The sequence below is a fragment of the Triturus cristatus genome, chromosome 9 (assembly GCF_964204655.1).
Source record: "Triturus cristatus chromosome 9, aTriCri1.1, whole genome shotgun sequence".
Taxonomy (NCBI): Eukaryota; Metazoa; Chordata; class Amphibia; order Caudata; family Salamandridae; genus Triturus; species Triturus cristatus.
Window position 1 is genome coordinate 76,423,051 of NC_140592.1, and position 19,817 is coordinate 76,442,867.

General features: G+C 45.1%; 1 protein-coding gene across 1 annotated transcript in view; it reads left to right on the forward strand.

Annotated features, from left to right (window-relative positions):
* CCDC174 (coiled-coil domain containing 174) overlaps nt 1–2,744 on the forward strand; it is a 51,396-nt gene extending 48,652 nt beyond the window's left edge. The window contains exon 11 of the mRNA XM_085624448.1: nt 2,151–2,744. Within this exon, the coding sequence (XP_085480574.1) occupies nt 2,151–2,419 (269 nt within the window). The 3' untranslated portion in view covers nt 2,420–2,744. The remainder of the gene's footprint in view (nt 1–2,150) is intronic.
* Nucleotides 2,745–19,817: the final 17,073 nt, after the last annotated feature.

Sequence of the window (19,817 nt, forward strand, 5' to 3'; positions counted from 1 at the left end):
CCAGCTTGGCACTACATGCAAGCAAAGCAGATATCCATCCCTACTCCAGGACCAGTTACTCCCTTTGTCCCCCATCCTGATGCTATCGCACCACTACATCTGTAGGATCTGTCTCAACGGGGACTGACAAAAGTTTCACCTACCACCGATTGCCATGCTCAGAGACTCCTTCCTCACTGTTTGTCTCTAAGCTCTCCCTTTTATACCTCCTTGGTTGTTCTCTCACCGGCTTTTCTACTATAACCCAGCTGCCCACGCTCTCCTTTATTTTCCCTCACTGCCCAAGCATTTTATGTTCTCATCTAGACCCGCGCTGTAATTTCCAAGTCTCCCTCCTTTCGCACACTTTGCCCATCAACTGTTTCTTTTTCCTTCCACCTTTCACTTATCAGGGGTTACAGTTCACCATTGACCCTACTGTCTCATTAGAATTAATCCTCTTTTCTCCTGGACTGTTTTCACAATGCCGCCTGCAAATGAAAGCATGGCGTTCTAAAAATAGTTTGCCCATTAGTAAGTCCCTTACTGTAACTCAAGCTCAAGTAGGGGTTCGGATTAAAAAAATGCCTTGCATTAATTACCTGAGTATCTCTATCCTGGACCAAGACATTTCTCAAGTTTATTATAATGTCAGGCTCCTCTGGGACGTTTGCATCTATGAGTGCGGACATCATTTGTTTCTCCAGTTGACACGTGTTCAGGGACTTCAACAAAAGTCTACTTTTCTGCCAAGCAGTTCTGGGATCCCAGTAACACAAATTGCATCGATGAAGCTGGTTCAAAGCATGCCTCCACTGACATTTGCATCCCCACAGCACTGATGTTAATCCATCAACTTACTATGCATCCCACCTCACACAGCTATATTTGGTGGTGGCGGGGAAGAGAGTGAATCGTGAAGGAAAAGGGAAGGTGCATATTAGATAAAGGGGCAGGAGCAGTTCCCACAACAGACGACCAGCTGCTTGTGAACTGTAACTGATAAATATTGACAACCCGATGCACAGAAAGATGGAGACACGCACAAACATGCACAAGCAGACTCACAAACACATAGCAACTTAGTTGTGTGCACACAGCATGTCACTGGAACCAGCCAGGCAACCAATTGCTGCCAGCAAATAGCACTTTGTGTTCTCTCTCTCTTGCCTCCTGTATTGTACAGTTGCTGTCTCTTCTTCCACATTGCTCCAGTAATGAAATAGTGAGGCGAAAGATTCTGTGGTATTGTATACAAAAACAGCTGATCATCTTCTATTCTTGACAGTAAATCAATTTAACATTGCCAAAAGACACATAATTCACTGAGCCATTCAGACGCCTTGTGTGAAAAAGTTAGTGCAACACGGGGAACCCAATTTAGTAGGAAAATTGGATGATCGAGGGCATTGCGTTATCTGTAAGCCGGAATACGTCCTTTTTAGAGAGACGGGGTCCCATGGGAAAGACGTGGCGCTTTCGCTTCGGGCGTCTATTGTAGTTGTCAATGAGGCGGCTGCTACCCTGTGAAATAGTCCTTTTTGACAGCAGCCCACCTCCTTCTATTTCTTCCCACTGCACTGACCTCTGTAGTTCAGGTTGGCACTTTGGAAATCCTTATTACATTTTTATTGCACAGCATCCAGTGAAAGCAGACAAACTGAGTGTGTCATTGTAGTAAGGAACTGGGTGAAGATTCAAGATCCTTCACTAAAGGCAAATGTAGTGTATCTTATTAAGGAGGTAGAGTTAAAAAAAAAAATTAAAAAAAGAGCATCTTTGGCAATCACCTAGTGGACAGCTGATAGTAGACTTTGCCCACCTTCCTTCACACCCTCCTCAGATTACTTCTGCATAAACCCTTGTCACCTGGAGAAAAGAGATTTCAAGACTTCCTTAGGAATGCCTGGCTTGAAGCCTATGAGCTGGGTCTGACCTATTGCTCGGACTTCGTCTGAAGGTGAGGCTGTGTAACATACTTAGTGACACCGATTGATTAATAAAAATCAAGCCCTGTTTGATGGCCACCTTTTATGTTCTACAAGCATAACTGATTATCAGTTCCTATTTTGTGCTTTCGTTTTTGTGAATTGTTTTTACATCAATCTTTTAATCCAAGAAAATGTCTCTGGATGCAGTATTGTTAATGCACATTTTTATTTATTTTCTAGAACTTACTTTTAGCAAATGGTCCAAGTCCCGTCCTGATCCCAGGGATGAACGGGATGAAGAGTTTGCGCCACCTTCGAGTTACACCACCAATCAGAGGAAAACTGGCAGCTTCCAGAGCCGTGGCTGGAAACACCCTGGGAATCCAGGGGGACCCTCGGGACAGCCCTATCAACCAGCACAGAATACCCAGAGCTTTACACAATCTGCACCGAATCCCACAACCTCCAAACTAGATGACCTGCTTTCTTTCTACCGACGCGTGACTTGAGAGTTCCTCATTTAAAATGACCCTGAGCTTGTGGTGCCTTCACAAGGAAATAAGCTTGAGGAATCCTGAAGAATGTTTCTCAAAGACCTGCCCCAGCCCTTGTGAAAGACTTGTTCAGTAGCTTTCGTATGTTTGTCACCCCCCCAAACATGTGAGTTTCTTCTGGCAGATGCAACTTCAGGCTGTCGCATAACTAAATTATTATTTAAAAGGACTTTATTGTTGCTTCTATTTTTTGAGCATTGGTGGTAGTCTTTTTAAAACATTTTTAATTACACAATTTTTTAACAAAACAAAAGTAAAATATTGTAATATTTTAGCATTACTATCTGGCTTTGGGGATACTTTTGTTTAGATACGTATGAATTGCCATTCTGTTGGATGGAGCATATGCACGCTAGGTTGGTTTTGTTTAGATTGAATTGGATATCTACTGGATTTGGAGCAGGTGTGCTACAGGTAACCAGCTGCTTGCAGTTGCATGTCTGCTTTACCTTGTAGTGGGATGTCCTCGGTCGGTTACTGTTGCATTCACAACCAGTTCCTGCAGGATGAATGTGTTATCACCTCCCTATATGGAAATACTGATTCTGAAGGTTCAGAATAAGGAGTGATGTTATGAATGACAGCAACAGCCAATGCCTGTGTTTCAATAATGCTTAAAACCTTTTAGGGGCAGCATTTGCACCTCTACAACATTTGAAAGACGGTTGCTAAAAAGTTTGTAACCTCTTAACCCCTTCGCCGCGGCAGGAATTCCGCCGCGGCGCTGGGGGGGGTTTGGGGGCAGTTGCGGTGGCGCTGTGCTCGTGACGGAACCACTCCGTCACGAGCCACGGGTGAGCTGTGCTCATGGCGGAGTGGTTCCGTCACGTCTCCGCCCACTGCGCTAATCGCCCGCACAGGCGGGGAATTAGCCCCGCGTGGGAAGAGCGGCCGCCAACGGCCGCAGCATGACGGAACCACTCCGTCATGAGCACAGCGCACCCGTGGCTCATGACGGAGTGGTTCCGTCATGAGCGCGGAAAGGGTTAACAGGACCAATTGCACTCTTGGCATAGAAGAATAAAGCATCTTTCACATTACTATATGTACATAATATATAGAGTAGTTCTGAGTGACAACAAATAGACAACAGGAGCAAAGCTCAAATTGTCTGTCTCTCAGAACCCCAAAGTAAAAAAATCCTGTAGTTCCACTTTTACCCAACTACAATTTTATCTTATGTATTGCCCCCAAAATCATCTGCCTCCTTTCGCAGTGGCAGCGGCGTGATGGGGAAGCCATACATATCCTGGCCTTAAATCTGTATCCCTGTCCTGATAGTACAAATAAAATGTTAAATATTTACCTGCCATCCTTTACCAACCCCCTCCCCCCACCTTCCCTGCCTTCCTTCCTTCTGCCGCAGCTGTGCGATCTACTGTAAGTCAAAGCAGACAAGTAGAGCTGCACTGACAGGCTCTCGGGGAGGCCTGTCAGCCTATCGTGGAAGGCCTTTACAGCATCACAACAGCGGGTAACCAGTTTTATTATCAACTGTTCTATGTCATAGCTGTAGGTTATAAGATGGAGACCTGTAACAAACGATAGAGGCTCTCTATGAGAGCCATATATAACGTATAGAAATATAGATGGGTAACAGTGAGTTACGGGGATGTTTTTCACAGAGGGATTCCCAGTGACAAAAACTAGAGAATGCGAGAACCCAAACTGTCTGATGTCATTCATAACGCCGTGGCGAACCCCCCTCCCATAATTCACCCTTACCCCTCTATAATTTTGCTTTAAGTATGGCCCCCAATATCATGTGCCACTGCCTTCAACTGCTGCCAGGGGCAGAGGATAATGGGAGAACTCGCTACTCTCTGACGCAAATATGAAAAGTTAATATTATACCTGCTATCCTAAATCAACCCCCACCAGCTTACCTGCCTTCATTCCTCCTCCTGCAGCTGTGCTTTCTGCTTTCAACCAAAGCAGACAAGCAGGGCTGCACTGACCGGCTCTCAGAGAGCCCTGTCACCTGGCCTGGAAGGCCTTATGACATCACAACAGTGGGTAACCAGTTTTGTTATCAACATATGTGATGTCATACCATGGAGTTATGACTTTCAGAAATTGAAATGAACAATAGAGGCTCTCTGAGAGCCACACATAACATATTATACAGTACGCTACATAGCTAGGCTTGAAATTAACCAGGGAGGTGCTTTGGTTGTATCAAATATAAAAATAAGTTGGGGTGGGAAATTTTCATATTGGTTCCTTCTCTGGCCTGTGGTCTGGCCTGCTCAAATGCTATCTAGCTTCAGAGCTATAAAGTCTGTAATGCATTGGTCGTTGAACCATTGTAATGTTTCAGTCCGCTTCCAGTCTTTTTTCCTAGAGTGCCAAAACCACCATATCATATTATTCACTAGCATCCTTTTCCAAGTTACCATGCATGTTTATCCTATTTTTTGTCTTGTTCCACTAATTGTATTTCTTTACGGCATTCTAACCTTCTCCACCGCTGCCCTCCCCTACGGCACACTCCCACTGAGCTCTAAACATAAGATTCAGGTATTTTGGGATCTCAGTTAATGTCAGTTTATCATGAGAAGGATTTACCGTTCACCCAGGAGAAAATCCCCACTGAATAGGCCAGTTGACCTTTGACATTAGCTGAGATTAACCAGGAGCTGAATATCAAATCAATATTAAAACTTCAATGTTAATCTATTTTTAGTTAATAATGAGATTTTGTTATGAGTTGAAGGGTTTTATTAATCAAATCTTTTAGTAAATCATCTTTATTGAGTTACAAGTAAAGTTCATCAATCTCAATTGTTAGAATCTCATTAGAAAATCACGAATCCATAAGTAATCATTAAAAGTGAGTTAAGCACGTTCCATAAAGGAAAGAATCCCTATTCTAAGATTTGACATGGAAAAGTTGTCGTTGGAACCCATATAGAGTTCTAGTTCAAGAGAGAATGAGAATAAAGCATAAAGCTCCAGCATTAAAGTCTGCTCAATAATCAATAAAAGCAGAACTTCTCATATAGAGAGAGATTCTAGAGGCTCAGTAGAGTCTCGAGCATGTGTAAGTGAGGTAAGCCTAGCCTGGTGTGGCGTGGCGTGGTCTGGTTCTCAGGCTCTGTCTACTCTACGGAAACCACACTTATGTAAACAACACATAGTTTCAAATGTTGCTTTCAGCAGTCTTCTATTCTTCAGTCGGCCAATCCTCTTCCAATGCTCTGAGAACTGGATCACTCCTCGTCTTCTCACCAGGAACACAATAGACCACAGAAAACAATGTTAAGTTTGCAACTAAGTTGTATCATTTCTAAACTCGTGTCAGTTATTCTTCCACTGAGGAAAACTTCCCCACGTATAAACTACATTTCTAACCTTTTAATATCAAGTTTATTATAATTGGTCTATGTAGAAGTTGAAACATCAATATAACAAATGGAAAACATTTCGCCGCAACGTTCATTAGGAAGGGTAAATAACAAGTAAGTTGAAAGGGTCAATACCAGGACCACAATTATGTGGCAAGAGAGCCAAATCATGTGGTAGGGTTGAATAAATGATGCGGCAAGAAAAGGTAAATTATGCAGTATAATGCAGCAGCAAATGTTTTAATAGTATTACTTCGTTATTCTGTGCTTTTTGCACTGGTTAGGTCGTCCAACTCTCTAGATTGTTCTGACACCATTACCCCTCCAAAATGTAATTGGTGATTATCTTCTGGTAATATATTTATAAAAGTTGGGAGCCGGAATCAGAATAAGGTAATAGGCGAGTGATGAAGGAGGCTAATGTTTGTTCTGATTTAATGTTTTCTTAAATGGGTAATCTTGTTGCACGCTCTTTTGCATCAGTGTGGTTCTCTTTATTGATTCACAGATGTACTTGTTTGTCATTGCAATAATGGCGCATGGTCGGCTCATTCTTGTAATTTCCTCACGCATAACTTCTTGCCATCAAAACAGTTTTTATCCTTAATGTTGAAAATATTGTCGCATAGTTTCAGGTTCTTAATTTCACCAGATTAAATTACCATAATGTGATGATGGACTTTTTCTTCACTGTCAAGGAGTTGAGAATTCGACCCCCACCCAAAAAAAAAATATATATATATATAATCAAATTTTAGATTTTCTTTTTTTTTTTTAACGATAAAATATCTACAATGGCCATCTCCTCCGTGAACATTTTCCACCACAACCCACAAAATTCCACAAAAGTCTTCCCACGCTTGAAGACTTTAAGGCCTGTCCTATGATTAATTTAACTTTTAGATTTGGGTGTTTCCATCTGAATTCAAATAGGCCCGTCTCAACCCATCATTTGAAAAAAGAAAAAAAAAAAGTCTGTTAATATGGTCTGTCTAACATCTTTCTAATTTTGCAACTCTATTACATGGTCAAGTTATTGGAGAAAGCCGTTTTCAATCAAATAAATTAACATGTAAATATTTAATTTCTCCATCCAATTTTGGTCAGCTCGTGACCCTGAGTCAATCATAGTGGCTGTTTTTTACAAATTAATTTCTCAGCTTAACTTCCATCAGCCTTAATTCTGTGTGACCTGTCTGCAGGCTTTAACATTATTAACTCCGATTTTGTCATCTCAACAGGATGCACTCTGTGTGAAGGATACTGTCGTAGGTTGGTTAAAAACATTTCTCAGCAAAAGGACTTTCAAAGTTGTCACACCTCCTCTTACATATTTTCCTCAAGGAAATGTGAATCTGCCTTCCCGCGGATGCCCACCCCCCCCCCCCCCCAATTGGCGCCAGGGCAGGCGGGAAAATTAGCTATGCAGGAGGCGTGTTGCACTGCCAGGTTGGACACACCTCAAAGGTGACCAAGTCTGACGTGAGCACGACTTTAGAAATTGTACCATATTGTGTGTGGTGGAATTAGGAATTCTGGGACAGTGTGATACCTGCTCCCCAAAGGAAGTGGTCATCTAGGGGGTGTTGTGACCCCATAGGTAAGTAGCCCATTGGCTACTACCCCTCCTGCCCCTTAATTGATTATTTAGTGAATCCCCTGATTTCAGGATTTCAGATTTCACCATTACCAAAGAAGTGGACTAAGAAGGATTGCTGACCCAAGAACAGTGGAGTGCGACTGACTTGGTGCCAACCCTGCCAGCCTGCCTGCTGCAGCCAACCCTCTTGGAGCAACTGACTCGTCCTTCCGCTATGCAGACCTCAAGAAATCCTTAGAGCTGCCAGTGCTTTGGGAAATTGCCAGAGAAACTCTCTGAGTAGAAGAGAAACTCCCCTGCAGCCACAGATGCCAAAGAAGCAAGACCCGGTACACGACCTGCTGCCTAGGGAGGCTACCAATGCAGCAGCCACCCAGGAAGAAGTAGCAGTACTCCTACAGGTCAGATCCCTCCTCCCTCCAAGTGTGGGGACGCCACTACCGACTGAAGCCACACAACTCCAACAGCTGTGGTACCGACCCCTCGCAGCAGCCAAGGCTTGTTGTGTACAGTCCGGACACAAACGCACAGGAAGACTGGCCTGCACATTGAGGGGCATTGGGGACAGTGAGAGTGGCCCAGCTGTTCTGTGTGCCTCCCTCTGCAGAAACCAAAGACAAAGTGAGTCTGCGACCTCTACCACCCAATGCCTCAAAGCACCTATGCACCTGTGCTCCAGAGCCCGAGTCCAAGGGAGGTAACTGTGCCAACAGTGTCCCCAGACGCACAGAAGCTAAACCCACCCGTTGGTTTCCCCAGACTTGACTTCCATTTGCCGCATGCGCCCTCTTTCTGCTGGCCCCTCCAACCACGAGACTCCAGCACCGGATCCGCTGCACCCACGCCTCACAGCCTGAGGAAAAGGGCATCGAGGGTGTCCCTGCGTGGCCGAGGATCTCAAGGATCGAGCCCCCCTGTGGGTTCTCCCGGACTGGTGCCCCAATCCCTGCTTGCAGCCTCTGTGACCAGACTGTTCTCTCACTGAAGTGAATGGGATGCCCAACACCCCAGAGACTCACGAGGTGACCTGTTTGTGTGGCCTTGTACCTTACCCATGCTCACCTTAAGTCTTGAAAAACAGGCCTGTGAGTCGCTGCTAAATGCTGAATGCAATACATGGTTTTTCTCAATAGGATAACATTACCGATCCCGAAATTGCAGTGTCCATTTTTAAAAACTATAACTCAAAGTGCTTACTGGATTCCGATGATCTTGGTATCTAAATCCATATAAAAGTATGTTCTTTTTTTTTATAAATTGGTGTTGATTTCTTTATTGAGTTTCTCATTGACTGCCTTTGTGTATGCAATAAATGCTTAGCGCTACCTTCTGAAATGCCTTACTGCTCACCCACACTCCCACAAAAGAGAGCATTTGGGGTGTAATTTGTGCCTTTGGGGTTTGCCTGGACTCTTTGCACAGTGTACCTCATTTTGGTGCACTATATAGAAAGCCAGCTTCCTAAAGTGAACATTTAGCGATTGGAGGCAGGTCCTTTTATGTAGCTTCTGCCACTGAATGGAATTTTCTTCCTTTACTCTTCCTGTTTTTGTTCATTGTGAACCAAATCTGAAATTCACAAAATCATTGAAAACCTGGGGTGGGTTTTCCCAGCCTGATGAACTAGCTAGGGATGCTACACTTGTTTGAGTCTTAATGTAAGAGCGAAGTTGAGGCTCCAACGTACCTTCTGGGTATATGCTGCGCTTTATAAAAACAATAAATAATTGAGTATAATAGTAAATGTTGGACCATCAGAAAGAGGTTGCGTGTCTTAAACAGTTTTGAATGTAAGAAGCACAAAACTTAGGGAGGAGAGTTCTCCGATCTGTTTATTCTTCATTTTCAATGAATCCCAAACTAATGACTGTTTGTCATCTCCCACTTTTGATTTCGTAAAATTGGATAATAGTGATCGTTTAAGCTTGTTGTTCTAAAATATCAGCTCTTGACCACTATATTTTTCCCTCAAGAAATAATTTGACCGCAATAATGATAAACTGCTGTATACAGTTTTTGCTTGAAATAATACCTTCATAAAGTATTCCAAAATACACCAGTAAAAGCGTATTTACATTTTCACAAAGGTGAGTGCTGCTTCATGTAAATGACTAAATTAATTCATTTGCAGCCTCATGCATCAACCCAAAATCCAGTCGGTAAAATACCGATTCGGTAATAGCTCCCGGTATTAAGTAAAAAATACCCAATCCCAATGCATCAACCCAAAAGCAGAAATCGCTATTTAAGGAATCCTTAAATAGCGATTCTTTAAATAGGGATTCCTTAAATACCGATTCCTTAAATAGCGATTGCATTTAAGGAATCCCAAAGTGAGATTCCTTAAATGCAATGCAATGCATCAAAGTTAAAAAATTAGCGATTTCGCTAATAGGGGGAGCAAATTACCATGAAGATGAACTGCATGGTAATTTGCAAAAACTTTGAAAAATGCACTTTTGTGCATTTTTCAAAGTTTCATGTTGCGCACACACATGCCCTTAGAGCATGTGTGTGTGCAACATATGTGCACATATCATTTTCAGGGGTGCAACAGGGTGTCCTTTTGACACCCTGGCACCCTTGAAAGTGCTCCCGCTATTAGCGATTCGGTAATACCGAATCGCTAATACAGACTGGCTTTACATTCATTCCTATGGGCCTCCAAGCCCATAGGAATGAATGGGTAGGTATTCCTTATTACCGATTCGGTATTACCGATTCGGTAATAAGGAATATTAAGGAATCGCTATTTGAATAGCGATTCCTACATGCATAGCCTTTTGCTATTCCTTATTAGCGATTCCTTATTTTTCGCTAATAAGGAATCGCAAATGGCATTGTTGATGCATAGGCCCCTTGGTGAATAACCTATTGGAGGCTTACGGCTAGTGTACTATAGCCTTATAGCCCGCCGTAGCAGGCTTTACTGGCATTAAAGGCCCGCTCCTTCTGCTTGGGCCTTTAACAAGTGAGTGGGACTTAAATGCCAGTATAGCCCAACTACGGAGAGCTTATAAGGCTATTAGAACATTCTGCCACTAGAGGGCATAATGTTCTAACATAAAAACAAAGGCCGAGAGTAATGAAATCCCCTGACTCCGTGAGGCCTTTGTTCAGCTGTGAACAACTTTGGAATGTTGGAGAGCCCGGATTTTACCCGCCATGAGAAGCCTGGAGCATTCCATTGTTTTCAATGGAGCTCCCAACATTATGTACTAATACATATGTATAAAACCACAAGAATTCTGGTAAAATAAGGATTAAACGCAGGAAATACAATTAGGGCCATACTTAATTTGGGGGCCGCAGGAAAGCCTAGGGTTGCTGGATTAGGTTGGGATGAGGTAATTTCTTGGGGGTGTCCTGAGGCCTATGCTGCTACATCTCTGCAAACTGGACCTAGCACACCTTTTCAGAACTTGACTCTCAGGGTAGCATGGTTGAGAGCAGTAAAAGGCTTTTCAGGGAGTCAGTGTGGGGACAAAAGCTCAGAACTCAACATTCAAATGACAGAAACAATAACTTATTGGCCAGCCCAGTGCTCATCTTTAGTTAAATAGAAATTATTTTAATCTAACAGCAAATTGAAATAATACACACACTAATGCTGGCTCAGTTAAAGGTTTGCAACCTCACAAGCTCTAGTATCGTGCTTTTACCCTCTCTCTCTTGAGGAAGTTCCCAAAATCTAGCATAGCTTAGGCAAAGAAATTGGTATTGAGTGCGCATAGGTGCAGATCACGATCAATTACCACAAGGTATAGATCACATCAGTTCAGTAGTCTATGCCTACAAAGTTCATACTGGAAAATGTTAGAAATGTAGCTGCAGGATTAAAATTTGAGTGAATCGGGTACAATCTCAGCAGCATGGTACCTGCTCAATGGTGTTTTGGATCAGTGATGCAGTCAGTGACTTCGTCCCCTTTTGCTTCGCGTTCAGTGAAGGGGCGCTGCGGATGTCTCTCCTCACCAAGCCACCAGTGTTGAACTGCACATCAGGCTAGGTTGTTCAGGGACTAGTCTTCGCCAGTTGTGGCCTCTCGGCAGGTGGGCACTCATCTGCAGTTGCCACCTCTGGGCCAGTGTCTCAGGTGTTGAGTTGACCTTCCTTGGTCATGAAGAACTTGGAACAGTGGGGTTGTTTGGGTAACACATTTTGGACAGAGGTCCTATGCCAGGTCAGCTTCACTTTATTTTGGCGGTGAGACTCTGCACTAGAGGAAATTGACTCCTGAGGCGAATAGCCGGGAGAGATGCTCGCTTTTTTTTAAAAATAGAATTTCTGTATTGTGTGTTTTTAACTTGTGACTCACTTGTCCCTGGGCATCCCCCCTCCCCCCTCCAAAAGTTACCTGATATCCCCGCGCAGCAGATCTAAGTGCTGCCGCGGGTGGGAAAAATCAATCGCCGCCATTCACCACAGCCCACAGGCTACGCCCACTGCCGGGAGGCCACGCCCCTTCACCAAGCCCTATATGAGCCGCGTCGCTGATCGCCGCACGCATTAGAGGAAATTGACTACTGAGGCAAATAGCCGGGAGAGATGCTCGCTTTTTTAAAAAAATGGAATTTCTGTATTGTGTGTTTTTAACTTGTGACTCACTTGTCCCTGGGCACTCCCCCCTCCAAAAGCTACCTGAAATCCCCGCGCAGCAGATCTAAGTGCTGCCGCGGGTGGGAAAAATCAATCGCCGCCATTCACCACAGGCCACGCCCACTGCCGGGAGGCCATGCCTCCTCACCAAGCCCTATATGAGCCGCGTCGCTGATCGCCGCACGCATTAGAGGAAATTGACTCCTGCCGGGAGGCCACGCCCACCCCATCCCCTCAAATAATGTGCCTCCCCCGGACGCGCAGCGGATGCGCTCAGCGGGCGCGCCGCCAGCGCGCCAAAGGCAAGCCCGTCTGCGCCCGTCCGCAGCCGGGGACAGGGGCCACCCCCCCTGTTCCCCCTCCCAGGACTCACTACAGCTCTGCTGCCCTCCTCAAATGTAAACCCCCTACGGAAGCATGCTGCCTTCACCGCCACCATCCCCTTAACCTCCCCACTTCCTGCCAACACTGCAATATCAGGCTCAACTCCCCCCGATTTAGACCGGACCAGCAAAACTACACCTTACTGCTCCTAAACTGCAGGTCCCTGCCTAAACATAGCGCAGAAATCTTTCTGCTAATAGACGAGCGGACTCCTGACGCTGTCTTTCTAACCGAGACCTGGCTAACCCCAGATTGTGATCCAGACGTGATACAAGCACTTCCCCCGGGTTACCAGATCTCACGCAGGGATCGCATGCAGGGAAAGGGAGGAGGTCTTGCACTTATCCATAAATCCTTATACCAGTGCCACTGCACCCTGGACCCAATCCCAGATTGCGAAAGCATGTCTTTCTGCCTCAAACTCACCCCCAACGACAGTCTAACAGGGGCACTTGTGTATCGCCCCCCAGGCCCAATGAACCACTTCCACTCTTCACTACCCTCGCTAATGGCTGAGTCTGCCATGTCCTCTTCCAACTTCACGGTTCTGGGCGACTTCAATATTCACTTCGACAACAGCACTGATAGCATCGCTAATGAGCTAGTCTCTAGCTTGGCCGCTATCCAACTGGAGCAACTAATCCGGTCCCCCACTCATATCAAAGGTCACTTGCTTGACCCTGTCTTTAGCAATTGTCCGAACCTTTCGGTTGGTACCATCACACACCTCCCCTAGACTGATCACTTTCTTATCCCCCTCAATTGGTCCAACCACAAATTCACTTCCCCTACCCCTACACCACGAAAAATGAGAAACTGGTCTAGGCTCCCTCCGGAGCAGTGGTTGAGCCTACTGTCTGTCTCAAAGCCCCCTCTCTCCCATAACCCCATACCTCACAGCGGGAAATTCAACAAATGGATCGAGGATTCCATCGACTCTATTCTCCCCACCAGGAAAACCGTGCTAAAAAGAGCACGAGAAACTGCCCCCTGGTACTCGGAGGAGCTCAGGGAGAAAAAATGCCAGTGCAGAAAGCTTGAAAGGAAATGGCGCCTGGGATACGCCACCATTGACAAAATCAGATATAGGGAAGCCATTAGGGAATACAAACTCGAAATAGATACGGCCCAGGCCTCCTACTACAAAGAGAAAATTATGGCAGCTAGATCCAAGTCAAGAGAAATTTACCAAGTAGTTAAAAGCCTCTCTAAGATCTCTCACCCTGTAGTCCCAGCCGATAATCCCATAGCTCGATGCAACGATCTAGCCGAATTTTGCTACCAAAAAATTAACAAGATATATTTATCCTTCACAGCCCCTGATTTGGAGCTTAGCTCCACTGAATCTCAACCTCTGATTACAACAGAACACCCCCTGCGAGTAACTCTGAACAATTTCCCACTATTGGACTTAGAATCACTCAAATCCCTAGCACAACAGACAAAATCAGGCTCCCCCCGTGACCCAGCTCCCCCTCGCACGATGATCTTGGCCAGCCAAGTCATTTTCCCTACCCTCATGGAGATACTTAACAGCTCCATGCAAAAGGGAGTTGTTCCCCTCTCCTGGAAACAGGCGATGGTGAAAGCACTACTTAAGAAGCCCAATCTCAATCCCAACGACCCTAATAACTACCGCCCCATCTCCCTGCTACCTTGGGCAAGCAAGATTCTGGAGAAACACATCAATCTCCACCTCACTAAATTCCTCGAAGAAAACCGGCTACTGGACTCCACCCAAACAGGATTCCGCCCCAAACATGGCATGGAAACGGCTCTCCTAGCCGTGACGGAGGAATCTAGGAGGATCTTGGACCGAGGGGGATCAGTGGCAGTGGTCCTCCTCGATCTGAGCGCCACGTTTGACACGGTGTGCCACAATACTCTGCTGTGTTGACTATCCGATCTGGGAGTCTCCGGAGACGCCCTTGACTGGTTAGGATCCTTTTTGAGCGGAAGGACCTTCCATGTCTTCGATGGTGACTCCTGCTCCACCAGCAGACCTCCGAACTGCGGGGTACCCCAGGGCTCCTCCCTAAGCCCCACGCTGTTCAATGTGTACATGAGACCGCTGGCTGAGGTCGTCCGCCAATACGGTATCAAGATCATCTCGTATGCGGACGACACTCAGCTTGTGGTCTCCCTGGCACAGAAGAACAGTGGGTACCCGCAAGCTAACTTGGCAGCCTGCATGGAGGATGTTAGGAGATGGATGACAGCATCCTCATTAAAACTTAACGGTGACAAAACCGAGATCATGTTTCTCGGCCCCCCCCCACTCTCACCACCATCGACCAGCTATGGCCCTCCAGCTTAGGCCCACCACCAACCCCGAAGGAGGACATCATAAGTCTAGGAGTCTGGCTTGACAAAGCACTCACCCTCAACACTCAGGCAACTAAAACCTCAGCAACCTGCTTTGGGATCATGTGGATGCTGAGAAAAATCCTTCCAATCCTGCCCTTTGAAGCTAAGCAAGTTGTCCTTCAGGGCCTTATCCAGTCCCGGCTTGACTTCAACAACGCCCTCTACCTGGGAGCCCCTGAATACGTGCTGCAAAAACTCCAGCGGATCCAGAATTACGCAGCTCGCATGCTACTCCAGATTCCTCGCAGAGAATCGGCTAAAACTGGAAACCGGTCACTCCACTGGCTACCTGTCCGGGAAAGAATAAAATTCAAAACCCTGTGCATATCCCATCAAGCCTTCCATAGAGCTAGCCCTGAGATCAATCACTCACTCCTCACCCCTACTGTCCCGGCAAACTACTTCGATCAACAAACGCATTTCTTGCTGCAGTCCCTAGAATCAAAAGGTCCAGAGCAGGAGGCAGGTCCTTCACACTCAATGCCGCTAAATTATGGAACTCCCTTCCCCTCCCTCTAAGATCCAACCCCACCCTCTCGTCCTTTCGTAAAGAGCTAAAAACATTCCTCTTCAGAAACTGATTCCTCCCCTTGCTCCCTCCCCCCGCCCCTCAGAGTACTACTTCCTCTATTTAGTGCTTGGACGCCCTCGGGCAGCAGTCACGCTTTACAAAACCCCTTTTCATTTAATTTCCTTTTCATGCCAACCACAAGCGCATGTTTGAGGGCCCTCCGGCTGAGCGCACAGGTTCTGCACCTCCCATCACCAGGGAAAATCCTCGGCATACATGCTAGGTTACCATAATGGCAGGGACAAACAAAGTCAAGAGGCCAATTTTACATGCAGCCTGGGAAAGAGTACATTCCTGTTTAACATGCAGGGGACATTCCCGCCCTGACAGGAAAAACAAACTAAGGTAACCATACAATGGCCTATGTAGTTAGATGTGACTGCCTGGTAGAGGTATAGGCCTTGAAATTGTTTCTATTATCACTCTGAGTATTTCCTCGTCCTCTGGAAGCCTTTAGGATATCAGTTTTCTCATGTCTCAGTTCATGAGTTCTGCATGTTAGTAACAGCCATGATGATGGAGAACCCCTCAGTTTGCATATTTGTCCATGTCTGGAGAGTCTGAAATACCCTTAACTAGAATGATTCTGCAAATGCTATTGCTACTGATGTAACCACATTTCTTTATTCACATATGTCAGCCCACCAACTTTTGATTCTTTTATGATGCACAATCCTATGAGTAAGGACATCATAGCGCTCAGATCATCGCCAACAATTTCTCTCCTCTAAACCTAGCGCTCCTATTAAGAAAACGAAAATTGAGTTATACTTTCTGTTTGCATATATTATTTGGATATTAAAACTGTATTTATTTATTTTAAAGGATATTCCTTCCACTATAGAGCTGCTAGAGTATCCTTCGGTTTCTCTAGATATGTACTGTTGAGCTACACATTTCTAAAGCCTCTTTTATCGTAATATGATGAAAAGTGACCTGAACCGACTCTTGTCAAATGCTCATGCAGGCACTCACTGTCTGGAAGGAGGTTTTGATGACTATATAAAGCCTGAAGGTATTTCAGTGGTTTAATACAGTCAGTACATAAATCTGTGTTTACATCTGCTATGTGATGTCATTGGTAGTGCCCTCCTACCACAATTACATTTTGGGGTCTAGGAGAACACAGCCACCACACTCTTGGCTGAACATTGCAGTTATTCCTATTTTTAAAAGATTACCTTCTGTAGCAAAAATGTTTCTATAGTTTTTAAGTCTGGCTTGATGGCACAGCTGTCTGGGTGACCTATTGCTGTCAATTCTTTAAAATATTCAGAGTAGGGTTTTGCTCCACTAAGAGTTTTACTCTCTCACCTTTTGCTATTGTCTCTTTGGTACATCTTTCCACCTGCAGCAGAGTGTTTGCTTTGAAAGCACGAGAGACGCTTTGCCGCTGACACTCGAACAATGCCCTGGTCAATCAACTATCTGAAAGTGTCTTCACCCATGATTAATATAGTTACTTATCACATATGAAATCCTTTCTCTCATGCATGCATATTATACAGATCTCTCTCTCTCTCTCTCTCTATATATATATATATATATATATGTATTTTAGTGCAATAGACTATTTATTGTTTATTTGTTTTTTGGATCATGGCTCGCTTGCGAGCCATTACCTTCACAGCAGGATATATGCATGCCAGCGTGTATGCTTTTCTAATGAAAGCCAGACCTGTTGGCTTGTCAATGCTTGTTTGTTTCTCTCGCGCCTAAAACAACCCTAATCCTTCACTTTTCTTTCTCTCAGCTTTAAAACTCGCACCCTCTGCCCACAGCACCACCCCGGCCCCCAAAGGCGTCGCCTAGAGATGCCATTTGAATTTCTATTCTTGGTGTAACGAGTGATCAATCTACCATGACCTTAAGGTCACGTATTTTAACCCCGACCGTCGTCCTCGGTGTTTATGGGGTTGATGAAAGAGTAAGGTTGATTTGGTAAATATAATTCGTTAAACGCCCTGTAGAGACAATTTAACTAATGGCATGTTCTATCAGCGTACGCTAATTGTTAACAAATACCGTTCAGGAAAAAAATTAAGCTGAATTAATATCAAAAATACTGCACAGCTTTCTTTTCATGTCATCGCTTCAAACTCCTCGAGTCACTGATATACTTTATACTGACTTCACCTTTCGCTGATCTGTCATATGACCACTAGATGGCAGCGAAGTATAGTACAAGTTAAATACTAGTGCTGACAGCTGGCTGTAGGGTGCGTTATATGTAATATTAATGTTTCAAATATTCTGGAGGAAATAAGTCTTTGGAGATTTACAGTTATAGCATGCATAATTACAGTCCGTTCTCATAAAACACAGAGCACTCTTTCCTATGGAATTTGAGGCGTTGTAGCCAGAAAGGCTTGCAAGAGGCTCGTACAAATTAATGAGAACATCTGGTGACGGAGAAAGCCTTAGCACGGAATCCTCAGAAAAAATCAACAACATTCAAAATGTTAATACAAAATGTATTAACTGACGTTTAAGTGAACAACATTTTGTTTGAAAAATGTTTAGTTTGGCTCAGGGCAAGGGTTGGATTCGGGTCAATGCATTTTTAAAGGTTAGGTTTAGGTTAGAGATAAGTGCGAGGGGGTTCGGATTTGGGACTGGCACAGATTTAAGGCTGATGTCAGGGTCTGCGTTGTATTTAAGTAGCAGGAAGTACATGACAATCAAGGTAAGTAGCAGGGAAAGGAGTAGGGGTGGGGGAGGGGAGGCATCCCAGCCACCAAGACTCAAATTTATTAATATTATGCATCAGGATGAAGTCACTTTTTTGACGCAGCCCAATGAAAAATCTATTTTGTTATTTACTAAGGCATGCAGAGCCCGATTTCTGTGGCTTTGAAGAAAAAAAAATAATGAAAGTCCGCGAATAGCGCTTCGTGCATTGCGGAGATTTTACATGGGTGGAACATAGGCATCCATGCTTGGACTTTGACAAAAACCCATATTTACTAAAGTCAGTAAAGATGGGTTGCCACTATAATGGTGCACCTACCCAAGGCTGACGTAACAAGGAGAAATATTTATATTTCTCCTCATTCCCACTCGCAAATACCAGTTGAGGAGTCCAAGCAGAGCCGGCGGGGTGCAACCCTCGGAAGCCGTGGCATTCAACACCCAGTAAGAGCTTAGGATTCTGAGGAGTCCACCCAGGGCCGGACTGGCCGTAGAGGGCACCTGGCGTTCCCTGGTGGGCTGCCAGGGTGAGGGCCGGTTTGTTACCAGGGGCCGGCTGAGCTGCAATATCTGCCCCCTGTAACAAAAGCAGCTGCAGTGTTTCCCATGCCCCCGCGACCCCCACCCGGCTGGTCCGAAACAATTGCCGGTTTGAGTTCCCAGTCCAGCCTTGAGTACACCGGAGCACAAACTCACCAAACTCTGAAAGGGGCTCCACCAAGAAGCCTTGGTATTTGGGGGGGACCTAAAGCAATGCACAGAGTCCACTGCAAGCAGCAATGTGCAACCCTGGGTCCAGATCTTCAGAAACCGCCATGATGAATATCATCTGAGCAGAGATGCAAGTGACAGTAAAGGGATGTTTAATGCACTGGGGTATAATTCTGTATGTGCAGCAAGAAGCAGCTCGTGCAACCCCCTAGAAGACTCTGCTTCTAAACTTCCAAGTATAAAGAGTTTGCAGAGTCCACCCAGAGGCAGAGGATGTGCAACCCACTGAAAGGTTCGACTTCTAAACCTCCAAGTATGTCTCTAAGTCCTCAAAGGTTGTGCAGCTCTCTGGAAATCTTGGCTCCTGAGCCACCATGTATTTGTGTCTGTTTAGTCCTCCTAGAAGTGGAGGATGGGCACTCCAGTGAAAACCTTGACTTCTAAACAACCAATTAGAACACTGGAATGTTTGGAGCTCCATTGAAGCCAATGGAGCCGCTCGGGGCGTTTAATGGCTGGTACCTTCCACTTCAACATTCCAATGTTTGTCTTTCTGTTTCTCCTTTTTTAATATTCTCCCCTCATTGGGTGGAATGTTCTGATAGCCTTATAGCCCTTCTGCCTTGGGCTATGCCAGTTGTTAAAAGCACTCTCCCTCATAGGCTCTCGCCTGCTGCTTGGGCCTATAACTTGTGTTCAAGGCAATTAACAACCAGTACAGCTGTCAACAGCAGGCTAATAGGCTGGAGAATATGATTCTGTGGAGTCCACCCAGAGGTGGAGCATGTGCAAGTCACTGGATACCTTGGCTTTTAAACTACTACGTACATGAGACAGTGGAATCCACCTAGATGTGGAGTGTATGCAACCCACTGAGAAGCTTGACTTCGGAACCACCAAGTACAAAAGTCTATGGAGTCCACCCAGAGGAAGAGGATATGCAACCATTGCAAACCTTAGCTTCGGAACCACCAAGTACAAACAACTATGGAGTCCACCCAGAGGTAGAGGATGTGCAACCACTAGAAACCTCCAATTCTGATCCACCAAGTATATGAACCTTTGGAGTTCACTCTGAGGTAG